Source organism: Micropterus salmoides, unplaced genomic scaffold, assembly GCF_014851395.1.
Source record: "Micropterus salmoides isolate LMB-PRFRI ecotype aquatic unplaced genomic scaffold, ASM1485139v1 Ms_hic_scaffold_15, whole genome shotgun sequence".
Taxonomy (NCBI): Eukaryota; Metazoa; Chordata; class Actinopteri; order Centrarchiformes; family Centrarchidae; genus Micropterus; species Micropterus salmoides.
This window is the reverse complement of record NW_024040596.1, coordinates 932,585-949,475: the sequence shown is the minus strand read 5'-3', so window position 1 is coordinate 949,475 and position 16,891 is coordinate 932,585. Positions and strand designations below refer to the sequence as shown.

Genomic DNA, 16,891 nt, shown 5'->3' with positions numbered 1-16,891 from the left:
TAAGAGAACTGAGGAGGTTGTTCAGTATTTATGTTTTAATAAAAAGTGAAGCTCTACAGATATTAGCTGCTGTCATAATGTGACCTTTGAACCGATTCATACTATATCAGTTTCATTTCTTTCAGCAGCAGACACTCAGTTCATTTCCAAGTTGGTATTTCAAGTAAATAAAACACACCTCAGTATTAACTAAGTATACAAATAAGAAAAGAGCCTTTAAACTGATCTCAAATGAGTTTTAGAAGCAGAACTGGATGTAAATTTGCCCTGGGCGATGGGAACTGAGCTGACAATGTTTTGTACACACATGTAGAAACGTGTACAGGGAATTTGTTCTATATGATTAACTTTAATGTTATTAGAAATCAAATGATGCTTCCTCCAGACAACAAGATATTTATCTCATTATGTAGAGAAAATCCACATAATGTCTTCCTCGTTCCAGTTATCCTTCTGTATGAGCGGTGCAGATTAGCTGGATTATGCTACCACAGAGGAAACAAAGATTACATATTTATCTTGTTATCTCGAGACAACAACCTTTTGTTTTCCAGAAATAACAAGGTCATTAACTTTTAATCTGGAGATAACAGACAGCAAAAAATTCTCTGCTTCATTCTTGCAGCCGACCAAATAATGAGAAGGACAGATAACCAATCAGATGCACGAACATTTCAATGGCAGATTATGAGCTGAGCTGGTCCCTCAGTAACAAAATGATTGCAGGTCCCTGTGTCGCCACCAGGGGGAGCCGTGACCTTCTCACATGGACGGGGTTATATACAGTTATTCAAGTTACATGTTCAACATTCAGCCAGCTACAAACACGTAAACATGAAGCAGTGGTCATATCTCCCAACGAGTCCTGAGTGTCCCTCAGCCTGACGGGTCCTCGTCCTCTGAGCCTTAGAGACCCGTAAACCTTCAGTGAGCCTCTGGTTCCTTCATCACCATCAACGTTTGGTTTATTCTGACTCAGTCCCACAGACACCGTCCTGCTCTGTTATTAACTGTTATTAAGTACAAATTTAAGGTAGTAGTATTATTACTTTTACTCGACCACATCTCAGAGGGAGGTATTTTTCCTTCACTAAAGTAGTTTTGGATCAATTCAAAAACATTTCATGGTTTCAGCTTCTCTCATGAAGATCTGCTGCTTCTCCTCTGAACGACTGTAATAACTGATGTTTGTTAGTAACGTTGATCTTTGGACTGCTGGTTGTGAGAATATTTATAAACAAACCAATCGACGCATCGATGGAGGAAATAATCAGCAGATTGATCCAGAATGAAAAGAATCATCAGCTGCAGTCTGAAACTGAACAGGTCAGAATGAGCTGCAGCATCAACATCCTGCTTTATATATATAATAGTAGGGTAACATGGGGTAAGATTCTAACAAAAAACACAAAATGTCACAATTTATTTTCTCCACATTTCTTTGGGCTGCCGCTCGTCTCACTGAACTAAACATTTCCTGTTTCATCACAATTTTTGAAGTAATTTGATCAAAGCCATTCTGACTTAAGCTGATCAAATTTTTTTGTCATTTAAAATCAGGTATACATTTTTTTTATTGTGTTCAATTTATATATATATATATATGTATATTTACATTAAGGTGAACGTTAAGATGAGATATGCAATTGTTTAGAGAGAAAGATATTTATAGTTTTTGGTTAAATTAGTAAAATGCTAGATTAGTATGCTTGGGGTAAGACACAAAAAAAATCAATAAAATGTTCTTCAGAAAATAGACATTGAGCTTCGGGGGTGCGTCTTATTACACTAGCTGGGAAAAATGCCCTTCTCCTAAAACTTAAAACATTTGATTAAATTAAAGTTAATTTGTCAACTGTAGGTATTTACTACTACATTATGTTACCCTGAGCATGGCCATCAAGATGCAAAAAAACCTATAAAATATTGTTTTATGTGTCAGCAAATAGACATTGAGCTGAGGGGGGGCGACACTGCCCTACAACATTTTACTGCTTTAATACTTTAAGGCCTAATTATACTCACATACCTTTACTACAGTAACACTTTAAATGCAGTACTTGTAACAGAGTACTTACACAGTGTGGTACTTGTACTTAAGTAATCTGAATACTTTTCTGAATACATTACTGGTCCTGCTGCCTTAAATACTCATTACAGCTCCACATGTGGATTCATCTACTGCTGAAAATAGTCCCCAACAGATGCACTGTTTACTCCTGTTTCTCTGACAGAAACTACAGCGAGCAGCTGGAAATAACTGAAACTATATATCCGTTCTTTCAAAGGAAACTATTATGCTTTTCCACATTTTATGACTTATCTACAATGTTGGATGTTGGATGTTCATGTTAAACGTGGCCAAAGCTTCAAATAATGAGGTTAAAGTATTTAAAATAAATCCCTGTGAGCATAAACTTCAGGTTTCCTCCTGTTCTTAACGCTCTGTGTTCAAAAGCTTTTTCCACCAACGCTGTTCCATTTATGGTCATTTGCTCCCACAGCAACGGCTCAGTCTGCCTGTTCCGCCCAGCAACAGTAACAGCCTGGTAACATGCTTCAGGTCTTGGCCAATCAGAAGACAGTGGGCTTTGAGAGGGGGGGCCTTAAAGAGACAGGAGCATCTACAGCTTGCTTCAGACAGAGGCTGAAATAAGGGCCTACATTTTTTTGAACTTTAAATCATGCAAAGCTGCCATACAGGAGTCACAGAACTACAATATAGGACTGGAAAAGCAGAATAATATGTCTCCTTTAAAACACTGATAATAGTGATAATAGTGATACCCCCTCTGTAGAGCTCAGTGTGCAGAAAGGCGAGTCCTCTGGTGACGCCGTGAGTCATCCTGCAGCAGGTAGACCAGTCCACCGTGTGGAGAGACAGGTAGCGAGACAGGCAGCCCTGAGACAGACAGAGAGAAAGAGTCGTTCACAGTAACCACTCTTTGTTGTCATTATTTAAACAAATATCAGAAACGTTCACCTGACGATGGAAACGCACCTAAAGGAAATGCTGCTCACTTAAACTGAAAGTCTCAGGTGTGAACGTCTAAAACTGTAAATTCTTTGCAACATGACCGATAAACTACATTAGCTGCAACTTTTAGTTCATTAACAATCTTAGTTTTTGGATTTAGAGAATTAAATAACAGTTAATACAGTTTAACATTAGCTTGTTGGCTAACGCTAACATAACTTACATACTGTTGATTTTATTGGGTTTTTTTTATTAGTGTTGCTGGAAACGTGTGTGTGTGTGGGGGGGGGGGGGTTAAAGCGTTCGTCCACTTATCAGACGATACCCTGAACCCCAGATTGCTCAAATTCAATGTGTATGAATGAGTTTCTGGAGTTTTTGGAAAGACTATAAAGACCCTTTACAAATACAGACCATTTGCATTCTGACTAAACAAAGCTGCACACGTCCTGAAACTGAAATCCATCTGAAGCATCTGACTGAGGAAAATCAGTTTTAAATAACACTGTGAATTTAAGTTATACACAAACAGAGGACCTTAAATCAATCTACCTGCCACACACGTGTGTCTATATAATAATAAATAACTATAAATAATAAAATAATGTGCGTGTGTGCGAACAGACAGTTAGGCCGGTAATCAGGCCGGAACCAACAGGGCAGATATTTCACTGTGTGTGAGACAAAGTGTGTGTAACCATGTGTGCAGCGGTGTGTGTGGTTATAAACAGGAACGTAAATTCACGTATGTGTAAGTTTGTGATTGCGAGAGAGCGATAACAAAGATTTGATTTGCTGCTGTGTGTGTGTGGTTAGTTTAGTGTGTGTGTGTGTGTGTGTGTGTGGTTAGTGGCTCCAGACAGGAAGTAGGCGTGAAGGCGCCGTCTTCCAGCACAATAACAAGACTAATGGAGAGTCAGATGGTCGGCGGCCAGCTGAAGTGTGTAACTACACTGACTGTCTGCGGTCGACGCCCCCTGCAGGCTGCAGAGCTCATTACAGCCACAGCATGAACGCCCTGATCTCTCAGACTGCAAACTGACGAATGTGTAAAGTAACACAAGCGTGATGCAAATAAACGAGTCAATGTTTTCACCCGTTCTCCCACATTTCACTAGTTTACTAAACGTAATCAGACAATTCACATTTCCTTGTTGAATGAATACTGAATATAAAACTATTTAGTGTCATTTTAAAGTATTTCAAGGCACATTATCTTTTTACTTTATTGTCTAATAAGGCAGCACTGACAGAAAAGGCAGGTCCAGTTTGCAGGGGAAGGAAGACTCGCCAGAAGAAAGTATTGTTTTCATGGTTTCATGCTACAGAACAGGATATGATAGGATATAAAACATTAAGTTGCACTATTACACTATAGTTAAGGTATAACTGATGGATTTAAATGGATTATGAATTATATTAGTTAATAGCTACTTCACATTAGCGTCGTCTGTATGGAGAGTTCAGCTAGCCTGCACATTTTAAACATCTTATCCAGTTTTTTAACTTAAAAAATAGCTACAAGAAAAATACTTCTGCTGCTTCTAATAATAGTTAATAGGATCAGCATTGCTGTAGCCAAAGGAATCACATTTAATCAATATTTTCAGAGTAACAAAATACTGTCATACAGTATAACACCAGTATTTTATATTAAAATACAAGAGCTTTGTTTTATTGACACAGAGAGATGACAACATATCTGAAAAGATGAAGTTAAAGATACTTTTTATTAATTTTTGCATTTTTTAGTTAAAGTTTGAGTTGAACCCAGGATGCATCTAATTTGTGGTATTCAAAATGAAATATTGTCATTTCTTTCTATATATATTCATTTTATTTCTATATTTCTGCCATTCTAAACATTATGAAAATTATGATGATTATTATTATTTTTAAATACACTTAGTGTTATACTGAATGAACTTTTACTATGTAGGTCCTATCATTCACAATAAAAATTAAATATTAGCTTTACTCTTGAATCTAACTAATAAAGGTGACGCTCCAAAGAACATAAAAAAGCCTTTTAGGGCTGTTTAATTTTTTTGCTACTTTGAAAACCTCATTGACCTAAATAAACTTCCCTCTCTTTCTAACATGTATGAATACTACTAACTCTGAAACACACAGATTTCTCAGAGTATGAAGAAGTAAAAAGATTTATCTTTTGGATGTTATGCTAGCTTGCAGTGGTGTGGGGTAAATTTGTGAATCAGAATCAGAAGGAGCTTTATTGCCAAGTAGTGTTTTACACCACGAGGAATTTGCTTTGGTGATAAGATGCTACATGTAGACAAACAAACAGTTGACATAAATAAATGTAGAAATATATAAATAAGGAATAGAAAATGCAAGTTATATAACAATAATAACAGAATAGAGAAAAATAATACAACTATTTGCAGAGAGGGGGCAATTATCTAATGTCGTGCTACTGCAGTGCAGGGGATAATTTTACACTAAACTGAATCATACTTTAAAGATGCGCACTATCTGTTATCAGTCCACATGCTGGAAGTTGCATTTACAGAGACGTACGCTCTCTCTCTCACCCCAAATAGCATGAGGTTAAGAATAAAAGGAGCATTCAGAAGCTCAATCAGAAGACGATTGAAGACATTTGCATAGTAGCAGTGGTGTATGTACCAAATAGGCCTGCATACTTCTTATTTAATGCTTGGCCAAATGTTCATAACACAACATCCCTCAGGACTAACAACCGAGTACCAGACCAACAGAGTATTATTCAGGTAGCCTGGCCCAGTGCCCTGTGGCAGGTGCTGTCTGTGGAGCTCATTATCGATGCATACAAAACCGCAGTAAAAACCATCAGGTTACTTCAGCAGACTATTCATTCAGCAGCTAAATCCAGGCAAGCAAAGCAGAATAAACAATATAAGCACATCAAAACTCAACACACAGCTGCAGGTCAGTTAAGTTCAGAGAGAGGAGGAGGAGACACTTCACTCCCCCTATCTGAACAGGAAGGGAGTTCTCCTGTCTGTCATGGTGGCGAAGTGATCAATAACCAAGTTAGAGAATTTCCCGCTGGCTTTTACGTCCTCCAATCAGTCAATTGAAGTTTGGCGCTACCAGCTCGCCACTCTGTACGGATATGGTTTTCCTCATCGAACGTCCGAAACTCTTTTTTCCTCTCCAGGCGCAGCTCCAGTTTTAGTGTTGGTCTTCCATCAGATTTAATCTTAAGTTGCAGCTGTAGTGGTAGTTTAGTAAAACTATTTATTATAACTAAATACTCCAAATCTCCAGCCTCCATAACTGCACCTGCTAAAGTTGCTAACAGCTCCCGTTAGTTCATCTGAATGACATTGATCTCATGCTGCGATTTGATTGGCGTGAAGCCAGACAGCGGCTGGCTTCCCATGGCTTCATCCTGACTAGACAGTGGCCTCATTTGATTGGTTAATCTTTTTATTTTTTTCACAAAGGGATGCCAACTCTGCCTGGCCTCCTCGTGTAGTCAGACTGAAGGCCAGTCTACAGTGGTGCAGTGTAGTCTTTCACCACACATCCAACGCACAGCATTTAGAGGGGCGCTGTTTCACTTACTGTAAGACAGTGAGAAATGGTGAAGAGATGACCGCAACAGCTCGTAAGATTTATCAAAACTATAAACATTGTGTTTTTATTAAAATGATAAATATAGTCTGATAAAAACAGGGGAAGCCTGGCTTCCCTTGACCTCTGGGACAAAACGCCACTGCTAGCTTGTGATGCTACGACTTCCTGTTTACACAGCTGATTGCACTTGATTGGATAGATGTTTCCTAGCAACACTGCTAAGTTCAAGTTCCCACATTCACCATGTAAAAGATGTGAACACCTCACATGAACACCGTGTTAGACTAAACGTTCAGTCAGAAGTTCAGGCTAAAATGATGCAACAGAAAAAGATAGCATTAGCCAGCTAGCGTGCATGCAGCCCCGGTCAGTAGATTGGGTCTCTTACATGAGGGTAGAACTCCATGAGGATCAGGAACTCCGGTCGTCCGTCGGCCGCTGTCCTCTCGTCCGCAGTCAGGAAGCGGGCGATGTTGTCGTGTTGCTGCAGCTGCAGCAGACAGTAGATGGAGCGCTCGTTGACGTAGTTCTGCCGGTTGGCCGAGCTGAAGAGTTTGACAGCCACGCAGCGCTCGTTGAGACAGCCGCGAAACACCGTGCCGTAACGACCTCGACCAATCAGCTGCCAGGAGGACGGAGAGGGTCGTTAGAGACAGAAACAGACAGACAGTGGCGTCCCTCAGGGTTCCGCTTTAGATCCTCTAACATTCATGTTTCATATGTTTAGACTTTATAAACAGCTCAAACATGATCTTAAATCTGTTTATTAACTGTGGTTAACGGTTCTGCCTCTTATTAAAGGGGAAATCCACCAATATTAGTATAACATAAGTTAAAATGTAAAGTCTTTACTTTGGGGAGGACAACTGAAATATATAGGCTCTTTCTCAGTCTCCGTTCTTGTGAAACGTCCTCTTTTGTGGCCCAGGTACTGTCTCAAGTTCACATTTCACCAAGAACGATTACAATTCCCGGAAGTGTTCTTGACATTTTACCCAGGATGCATCGGTTGGTAACTCGTGTGAACATGAGTCAATCAAGTGAGGGGCAGAAAGCAGCAACGAGGCCGACAACCAAACGTTTTTACTGTTTCTGTGCACTACTTCATCACAAAGTCGACTTCTGAGAAGTTTAGATGAATCAACTAGGGTGATTAAATATTGAATATTTAAATATTGATTAAAAATTGAGGGGTTTTTGAGTGGCGTAAAGAAGCTCCACAAGCGTAGTACCGCTGTTATTCTGAGTAATGTAAAGATTTTACTTAAATCACGAGACGTCTGGCTCATGATGTTTTTGTCTTATGAAACTTAGAAGTGATTATTTTTTTAAAGATATTTTTTGCTTTTATTGGAGAGGAAGTGGATAGTGGTAGGAAAGAGAGGGAGAGACAGATGGGGGGCGACACGCAGCAAAGGGCCAGAGGTCAAATTCAAACCCGGGCCACTGCAGTAAGGACTAAAGGCGCCCCAACCCGACTCTGAACTTCTGGTTCTGGGTGATGAAGCCTGGCTGTGATCTCAGAGCGCTGCTGGCTCAACACATTGTCTCAGACTGTCAGCAGCAAGAATGTTCTCCCCTAGAAGACACAGGGCTACACCAAAGACCTGTCAATCAGCTTGTAGCCCCGCCCTAAAGCCTCCCCTGCTTCCTGGTCTCTGTTCCTCTAAATGGGACCATAATTTACTAAATGAACATCATGCTGTGTTGAAGAAGACTTGAAACTAGCGACTGAGACCATAAACTCATCAGGAAAGTGTTTACTGAGGGAATAAATCAGCTGACAAGTAGAAACATTTTCTCACAGACTTCTATACAATCACACTTCTTTCTGCAGCCGGAGGAGTCGCCCCCTGCTGGCTGCTGGAGAGGATGCAGGTTTAAGTCGCCCCCTGCTGGCTGCTAGAGAGGACGCAGGTTTAAGTCGCCCCCTGCTGGCTGCTAGAGAGGATGCAGGTTTAAGTCGCCCCCTGCTGGCTGCTAGAGAGGACGCAGGTTTAAGTCGCCCCCTGCTGGCTGCTAGAGAGGACGCAGGTTTAAGTCGCCCCCTGCTGTCTGCTAGAGAGGACGCAGGTTTAAGTCGCCCCCTGCTGGCTGCTAGAGAGGACGCAGGTTTAAGTCACCCACTGCTGGCTGCTAGAGAGGACGCAGGTTTAAGTCACCCCCTGCTGGCTGCTAGAGAGGACGCAGGTTTAAGTCGCCCCCTGCTGGCTGCTAGAGAGGACGCAGGTTTAAGTCGCCCCCTGCTGGCTGCTAGAGAGGATGCAGGTTTAAGTCGCCACCTGCTGGCTGCTAGAGAGGACGCAGGTTTAAGGCGCCCCTGCTGGCTGCTAGAGAGGACGCAGGTTTAAGTCGCCCCCTGCTGGCTGCTAGAGAGGACGCAGGTTTAAGTCACCCCCTGCTGGCTGCTAGAGAGGACGCAGGTTTAAGTCGCCCCTTGCTGGCTGCTAGAGAGGACGCAGGTTTAAGTCGCCCCCTGCTGGCTGCTAGAGAGGACGCAGGTTTAAGTCGCCCCCTGCTGGCTGCTGGAGAGGACGCAGGTTTAAGTCGCCCCCTGCTGGCTGCTAGAGAGGACGCAGGTTTAAGTCGCCCCCTGCTGGCTGCTAGAGAGGACGCAGGTTTAAGTCACCCCCTGCTGGCTGTTAGAGAGGACGCAGGTTTAAGTCACCCCCTGCTGGCTGCTAGAGAGGATGCAGGTTTAAGTCGCCCCCTGCTGGCTGCTGGAGAGGACGCAGGTTTAAGTCGCCCCCTGCTGGCTGCTAGAGAGGACGCAGGTTTAAGTCGCCCCCTGCTGGCTGCTAGAGAGGACGCAGGTTTAAGTCGCCCCCTGCTGGCTGCTAGAGAGGACGCAGGTTTAAGTCGCCCCCTGCTGGCTGTTAGAGAGGACGCAGGTTTAAGTCACCCCCTGCTGGCTGCTAGAGAGGATGCAGGTTTAAGTCGCCCCCTGCTGGCTGCTGGAGAGGACGCAGGTTTAAGTCGCCCCCTGCTGGCTGCTAGAGAGGACGCATGTTTAAGTCGCCCCCTGCTGGCTGCTAGAGAGGACGCAGGTTTAAGTCGCCCCTTGCTGGCTGCTGGAGAGGATGCAGGTTTAAGGTGCTTCACTCTTCAGACCCGGAGGTTCCTGCTTGATTAAGATTAGAGAAATAACCTTTGACAACCACTCGTCACGTCACAACAACTGTGGATTGGACAACGGAGTGCGCCAAGAGCTGCAGAACAACTGCAGGAAGTTGAGTTTGTAATGCGAATCTTTTGTATTTGTTTTTTTAATCCTAATGTTTTTGCACTGGTCTGATCAGGCCAATGAGTTGGGAGTCCCAGCGTTACTTTTTACTGGCCCCGGGCCATCGTTATTGTCGAGCTCTGACACGAGTCCGTTCTTTGCTTTCTTGGGTTTGAGAAACGCCTCTAATGTCACAGTGAAGACATCTACATTCACTCATTTAGCTGACCTGTTTCTCCAAAACAACTTACAACTTCTATATATGTCAGAGCAACTAGGGGTTAAGTGTCTTGATCGGGTGGAGAGTGCAAATCCAAATTGATGGAGTCCCTTTAAACATTATTATAAATATAAAAGTATAATGTTAATTTTGCAGTATAATGTTAGTATAGTCTTTAAAATGTCATACATAGTTTACCACTAGTTTAGGCTTAATATCAGTTCCAGTCGCAGCAGTTTCAGTTTTGTGGGTTGTTTTCATTCATTAAAATCAAGAGAAACAGTCTCCATTGGTCTCTAATGTATTAAAGATAAGTACTAACTTTTCAATAATCATGACCATTGTAAAACAAATAACCGTAGTCGTCACTGTTTCACTGATTTACTGTGCTCGTAAATCATCTTTAAACTGAATCTAAAAGAAACTATTTAACTACATAGCCTACTTACTCATAGTAGAAGCACAAAAAGCAAGCACTAATCACCAAATCAACAAAATCTAAACATGTCAGCAAAATCCGACAGGCAAAACGCTCTTATTCTGAAATGCTCCCTGTGGTAGTTGCTAGATCCACTCGTCAAAACGAGGAACTAAAGCCAGAAGGTAGTAGAAGCACAAAAAGGACGTATTAAAAACAACACGTGGGGCAGGTTGCATGCTGTGCTGCTGAAACGCTTCTGAGATGCTTCCAGCCTTCGTCCATCCCTCAGAATTCCCATGATGTTTTGTTAAAATATGCTAATAAGTTTGCCATTTGTTTAAAATACAAATTTTACTTTATGATTTATGTTTATTAAAACGTGTCTCCTTAGAATCTAGTGTAGGTTGTAGGTTGTCATTCTTGTGGTGGTTTACATTTGAAACCAGGAGTGAAGGGACTGTTTCATTTGATAAGAACGGCTGAATTTTCCCGGTTCACCAGCGCGATGCAGAGTCGTCGTTCGTCCGTGTCCACGATCAACTGAGCTAAACTTCATGGCTCACATATGGGGCCCTGGCTTTGGCCGCCCCCATGTACCCACGCTACCTCTGCTTATGCCCAGCAGCTTTTATTTTCTAGAAAGGTTAAAATTATGTGTTAAAATTTTAATTGGGAGGATCCTGGGAAAGAATGGTAAAATACGGAGGGTTGACAGGTGCGGTGTGTGTTTACCTCCAGAAGCTTCAGATTATCCAGGTCGACAGCAGCGTCTGCGTTTGCTGCCTCCATCACATCCAGAGCCGACAGACTGTGTTTCTGCTTCCCTGAAAACACAAACAAACACACAGCTGCTTTTAATCATCATTATTATTAATCACACGTGTTCCCAGTGTGTGTGTGTGTGTGTGCATACTTGTACTTCCTACATAGTGAGGACATTTTTGGGAAAGTGAGGACATTTTGGCTCAAAACTTCATTACATTAATTCATTTAGCTGACGCTTTTATCCAATTGCTATATATGTCAGAGGTCGCACGCCTCTGGAGCAACGAGGGGTTAAGTGTCTTGCTCAGGGATCACACCCACCAACTTCAATTGGCTGTTTTAGGGTTAGGGTCAGGAATTTAGCAGTGATGGTTAATGTTAGGGTCCAGGGAATGCATTATGTCAATCAGGGTCCTCACAAGGACAGAAGCACAAGGATGTGTGTGTGTGAGCACCTTTCATCATACGGTATCCCAGGAACAATGCCATGATGACAATGGCTGCTATGGCGACGGTTACCAGGGCGATGAGTGCTGTTTCCTCCCGCCGCAGCGGCTGGTTATCTGCGGGGATGATGAGGTCATCGTTAACGTCACTGTGACAACACAACTCAGGTACACACACAGTCTGTGGTGGATCAATAAAGATTTCCTTTCACCTTCTGCTGAAAGAGACAGAAGATCTTCATCGTTCCGCCTCCTCTTTGTTTTAAATGTTAAAGTTCACTTAAATTCACACCTGTAATCTTTCACTTATTTATTCTTGTGGTGGAAGAAGTACTCAGATCTTTTACTGCAGTAAAATTTGTACTACGAAAGTGTAAAGTAAAAATCCTCACTCTGCAGAATAATAAATATTAGTGGATTATAATTATTGATGCATTCATGTGTTGATCACTTTAAAGTTGCAGCTGGTGGAGCTCGTGTTTTTTCCATACTGCTGCGTAGCGTGTGAGTTTTCCCCCGTCGATCAATAAAGAAAAAAAAATATGATAATTTATTGGTTGATTATATTTTGTATTATTAATGCGAATCTGCAAAGTAACAAACAAATGTAGTGCAGTAAAAAAGTACAGAATTTCTCTGTAGTGCAGTAGAAGTTTAAGGTAGGAGAAACTGGAAATACTCAAGTCAAGTACCTCAAATTTTTACTTAAGTACAGTACTTATAAATGTACTTGGCTAGGTTGCACATTAACTGTCCAGCACTTCATGAACAGCAACAACCAGCATGAGGCCCCTGATTGGTCAGAGCTCACCTGTCTGTCTGTCATCCCGCCCACCTGTCTTCATCAGCCTCAGGGCGGGGGTGTCGGCTGTGGGCGTGGCCTCGGTGAAGTTAGCGTTGCAGAGGTCCCGGCTGCAGCAGCAGAACCGATAGCTGCCGTTCTGGATCTGAGAGGGTGTCGCTGTTACCAGGCAACGGTCGCCATGACACTCCTGCTGGTTGCCAATGTGAGTCCAGCAACCTGGAAGACACACAGAGGCGGTTTGAACCGGACGCTCAGATTCAAACTGTGGCTGTCTGTGTGTGTGTGTGTGTGTGCGCGTCTCTCACCTTGCTTGACCAGGTGTATTTCCCCGTCTGGTCTCTTTTCCCATAACCCATAGCAGCGGGAGCCGCGACTGCAGCGAATTGTGCCATTTTCTCGCACCACTCCTCGCAGCTCATTGGTGGGTCCGCTGTGAGGCTCCGACCCCTGCAGGTGGTCTGTAAAGGCACACTCTCTGTCCTCGGACTGAAAACCTACACCAACAGAGAGAGCGCTTTCTTTTAGAGATTAAATTATTTTATTTTCATTTTCATTTACTTTTTGATTTTTCATTTGAAACAGGTGGTGATGGTACAGTGGATAAGACACATGCCTTTGTCACATGTGTTTAATTCCCCACTGTGACACATCCACCAATGTGTCCCTGAGCAAGACACTTAATCAGTTGCTAGTTGCTCCAGAAGCGAGCAACCTCTGACAAATATAGCAATTATAAGTTGTTTTGGATAAAAGCGTCAGCTAAAAGAATAAATGTAATGTAATGAAACAGAGACAAGAGGACACGTAAAGTTTCTCAATGAGGAAACTTTTGTTTCTTCTGTCTTTTTTGTCTCATAGAAAACTAAATCTAAACCAATCTAAACCAAATCTAAACCAATCTAAACCTATCTGAACCAAATTAAACCAATCTAAATCAATCTGAACCAAGTCTAAACCAAACTTAACAAAATCTAAACCAATCTGAACCAAACATAACAAAATCTACACCAAACGTAACAAAATCTAAACCAATATAAACCAATTTGAAGCAAATTTAACAAAATCTAAACCAATTTGAAGCAAATTTAACAAAATCTAAACCAATCTAAACCAAACTTAACAAAATCTAAATCAATTTGAACCAAACTTAACAAAATCTAAACCAATCTAAACCAACTCTAAACCAATCTGAACCAAACTTAACAAAATCTAAACCAATCTGAACCAAACTTAACAAAATCTAAACCAAACTAAATAAAATCTAAACCAATATAAACCAAATGTAAACCAAATGTAAACCAAACTTAACAAAATCTAAACAAATCTAAACCAAATCTAAACTAAACTTAACAAAATCTAAACCAATATAAACTAATGTAAACCAAAATTACCAAAATCTAAACCAAACTAAACAAAATCTAAACCAATCTAAACCAAATGTAAACCAAAATTAACAAAATCTAAACCAATCTAAACCAAATGTAAACCAATCTGAACTAAATCTAAACCCAGTCAGCATTATTATTGAGTCATGACATGATCAAAGTTGGAAAAGTCAGAGTGTTAGATCTGATCTCCAGCTGATATTAACATGAGGTCTGTATCTGGATACATTATCTGGATTATTCAGAGTGTTCTGCTGCACTTCACCTGCTTTATAATGAGATCTTCCTGATCCAGATCAGATATTCAGATTCAGACTGAATGAGGTCCTAGAGTAGTTCTTCCTCAGCAGAAATACAGAAAAAGTGAAATTCAACACTCACAGCAGCCTCGCTGCCTGGGAAAAGTCTGACAGCAACAAGTAATGATGCATTTTGTCATTTTGTGGCGTCAGAGAACAACAGAGCGGCAGAGTGAAGCCTCGGGCTGGTGAGGTCCTGCCACGGGACCTCGATTAATCCAATGTCCCAGCATCACATCTCTATCTCCCATGTCTCTTAGGACACTCAACTCTTTACTGAGTTTGAGTTCAACGTGGCTGCATTAACACGAAACTGTTAGTACGGAAAACTGTAAAAAGTACAGTACTTGAGTAAATGCACTTTTCTCCACAGCCAGTCCCTCGTTTGACTGAGGGAATCCACAGATTTCTTCCTCTGCGTGTGTCGCTTCATGAGCTCTTTATCTGACCACGTAGAGGTGCTGCATTTTTCGTTCACCATGAAGCTGAACTGAGCGTTTCTTCTACAGCTATTTACAAGTCTAATGGCTTCTGAAATTAAACCAAACATGCAGACGATGTAAAACTCATCGCTGACGCCTTGAAGTCCTCATTCAGGACGTTGTGTGGGCTCGCTGATAACCTTGACTGAGGATGTGTCGGTATCAAGGTCGGCGCGCTTGAAGTAATTTCCTGTATCTGTGTCACGTGGGTTTCCAACTGGACAAAACAACACATTCTCACTCCCAACTCATCATATATGGGCGCTTGGTCAGGACCCTTAAGCGTCATTTTTCAAGGTGTAGGGCTCCACGGTCAAGTTAGCGACAAAAAGTATACAATGTCCGGATAAACTCTCAAAGCAAAACAAGTAGTGTCGTGAAACGTTGCAGTTTGGTCAGGTTTAGGCACCAAAACTACTGGGTTTGGTTTGGGAAAAGATTATGGTTTGGCACTTTATATATGCTTCCTTTAGGCAATATTATCAGGAAACACTCCCTAAACTTTCATTGTTATGCAGATGATGCTCAGTTATATCTATCGCTCAAACCAGATGAAACTCATCAGTTAGCTTAACTTTAAATGTGCCTTCAGGATGTTAAAACCTGGATGACCTGTAATTTTCTAATGTTAAACTCAGATAAAACTGAAGTTATTGCTCTGGGGCCTAAGCACCTCCGTGACGCATTATCTAAAGATATAGTTTCCCTGGATGGCATCGCCTTGGCCTCCAGCACCACTGTGAGGAATCTTGGAGTTATCTTTGATCAGGACATGTCGTTTAAGTCTCATATTAAGCAAATTTCAAGGACCGCCTTTTTTCACCTACGTAATATTGCGAAAATCAGGAACATCCTGTCTGAAAATGATGCAGAAAAACTAGTGCATGCATTTGTTACTTCTAGGCTGGATTACTGCAATTCCTTATTATCAGGCTGCTCGAAAAAGTCCATTAAGACTCTTCAGCTGATCCAGAATGCTGCAGCACGTGTTCTGACAGGAACCAGGAAAAGAGATCACATTTCTCCTGTTTTAGCTTCTTTGCATTGGCTTCCAGTAAAATCCAGAATAGAATTTAAAATCATTCTTCTTACCTACAAAGCTCTTAATGGTCAGGCACCATCTTATCTTAAAGAGCTCATAGTACCTTACTACCCCACCAGAGCACTGCGCTCCCAGAATGCAGGGTTACTTGTGGTTCCTAGAGTCTCCAAAAGTAGACTAGGAGCCAGAGCGTTCAGCTATCAAGCTCCTCTCCTGTGGAACCAGGTTCCAGTTTGGGTTCAGGAGGCAGACACCATCTCCACATTTAAGAGTAGGCTTAAGACTTTCCTCTTTGATAAAGCTTATAGTTAGGGCTGGCTCAGGTGAGTCCTGAACCATCCCTTAGTTATGCTGCTATAGGCCTAGACTGCCGGGGGATTTCCCATGATGCACTGAGCTCCTCTCTCCTCTACTTTCTCTCCCTCTGTATGCAACCTCATCCCATTATTGCATGTTACTAACACAACTTCTCCCCTTTCTGGTAGTCTTGTGCTTTCTCGTCCCTCTCCTCTCTCCTCCTATCACTTCCTGCAGGTTTTCTGGCTCTGGAGCTGTGGAGTCTGGATCTGTGGTTGCGGGTCACCTGCTGCCCCCGTGTTCCTGCTCGACACCCTCTGCTGCAACGACTATTGTTACTAGTCCTATTATTATTATTGTTATTATAATCATTAACATTACGATTGTTATCATTAACACTACTATAAATATCTGTACCATTTTTCATTTAGTCTATAGCAACATCACCTTTACTGTCTGTACCTCAGTGTGTATATTGTGTAGGCTGCCTCCCCTCTCTCTCTCTCTCTCTCTCTCTCTCTCGCTCTCCCTCTCTCTCCTTCACCCCAACCGGTGGAGGCAGATGGCTCCACCGGTTGGGGTGAAGGAGAGAGAGGGTTCTGGGTTCTGCTCGAGGTTTCTGCCTCTTAAAGGAAGTTTTTCCTTGCCTCTGTCTCCTAGTGCTGCTCTTGGTGGGAACTGTTGGGCTTCTGTAAATAACATCACAGAGTACGGTCTAGACCTGCTCTTTATGAAAAGCGCTTTGAGATAACTGTTGTCATGATTTGGCGCTATATAAATAAAATTGAATTGAATTGAGTTGAATAAAATAACTTACTAACTTTAATAAAAACATTCACATTGACTTTGTGTTTCACACAGGAAACGAACACAGGTCTCCTGACTGAAAGTCCAGTTTCCGGCCCTCCCATTCAACCCCCACCACCGACTTTCCTGTTAAATAT

At 42.0% G+C, this 16,891-nt stretch overlaps 1 protein-coding gene across 1 annotated transcript in view; it reads right to left on the bottom strand.

Moving 5' to 3' along the window:
- The window catches only part of LOC119903610 (bone morphogenetic protein receptor type-2-like), a 41,577-nt gene that overhangs the window by 17,668 nt on the left and 7,018 nt on the right, over window positions 1-16,891 (bottom strand). Inside the window, exons 2-7 of the mRNA XM_038719852.1 lie at window positions 12,748-12,936; window positions 12,449-12,658; window positions 11,647-11,754; window positions 11,159-11,250; window positions 6,951-7,184; window positions 2,788-2,902 (exon numbers count right to left, since the gene is read on the bottom strand). Of these exons, the coding sequence (XP_038575780.1) occupies window positions 2,788-2,902; window positions 6,951-7,184; window positions 11,159-11,250; window positions 11,647-11,754; window positions 12,449-12,658; window positions 12,748-12,936 (948 nt within the window). The remainder of the gene's footprint in view (window positions 1-2,787; window positions 2,903-6,950; window positions 7,185-11,158; window positions 11,251-11,646; window positions 11,755-12,448; window positions 12,659-12,747; window positions 12,937-16,891) is intronic.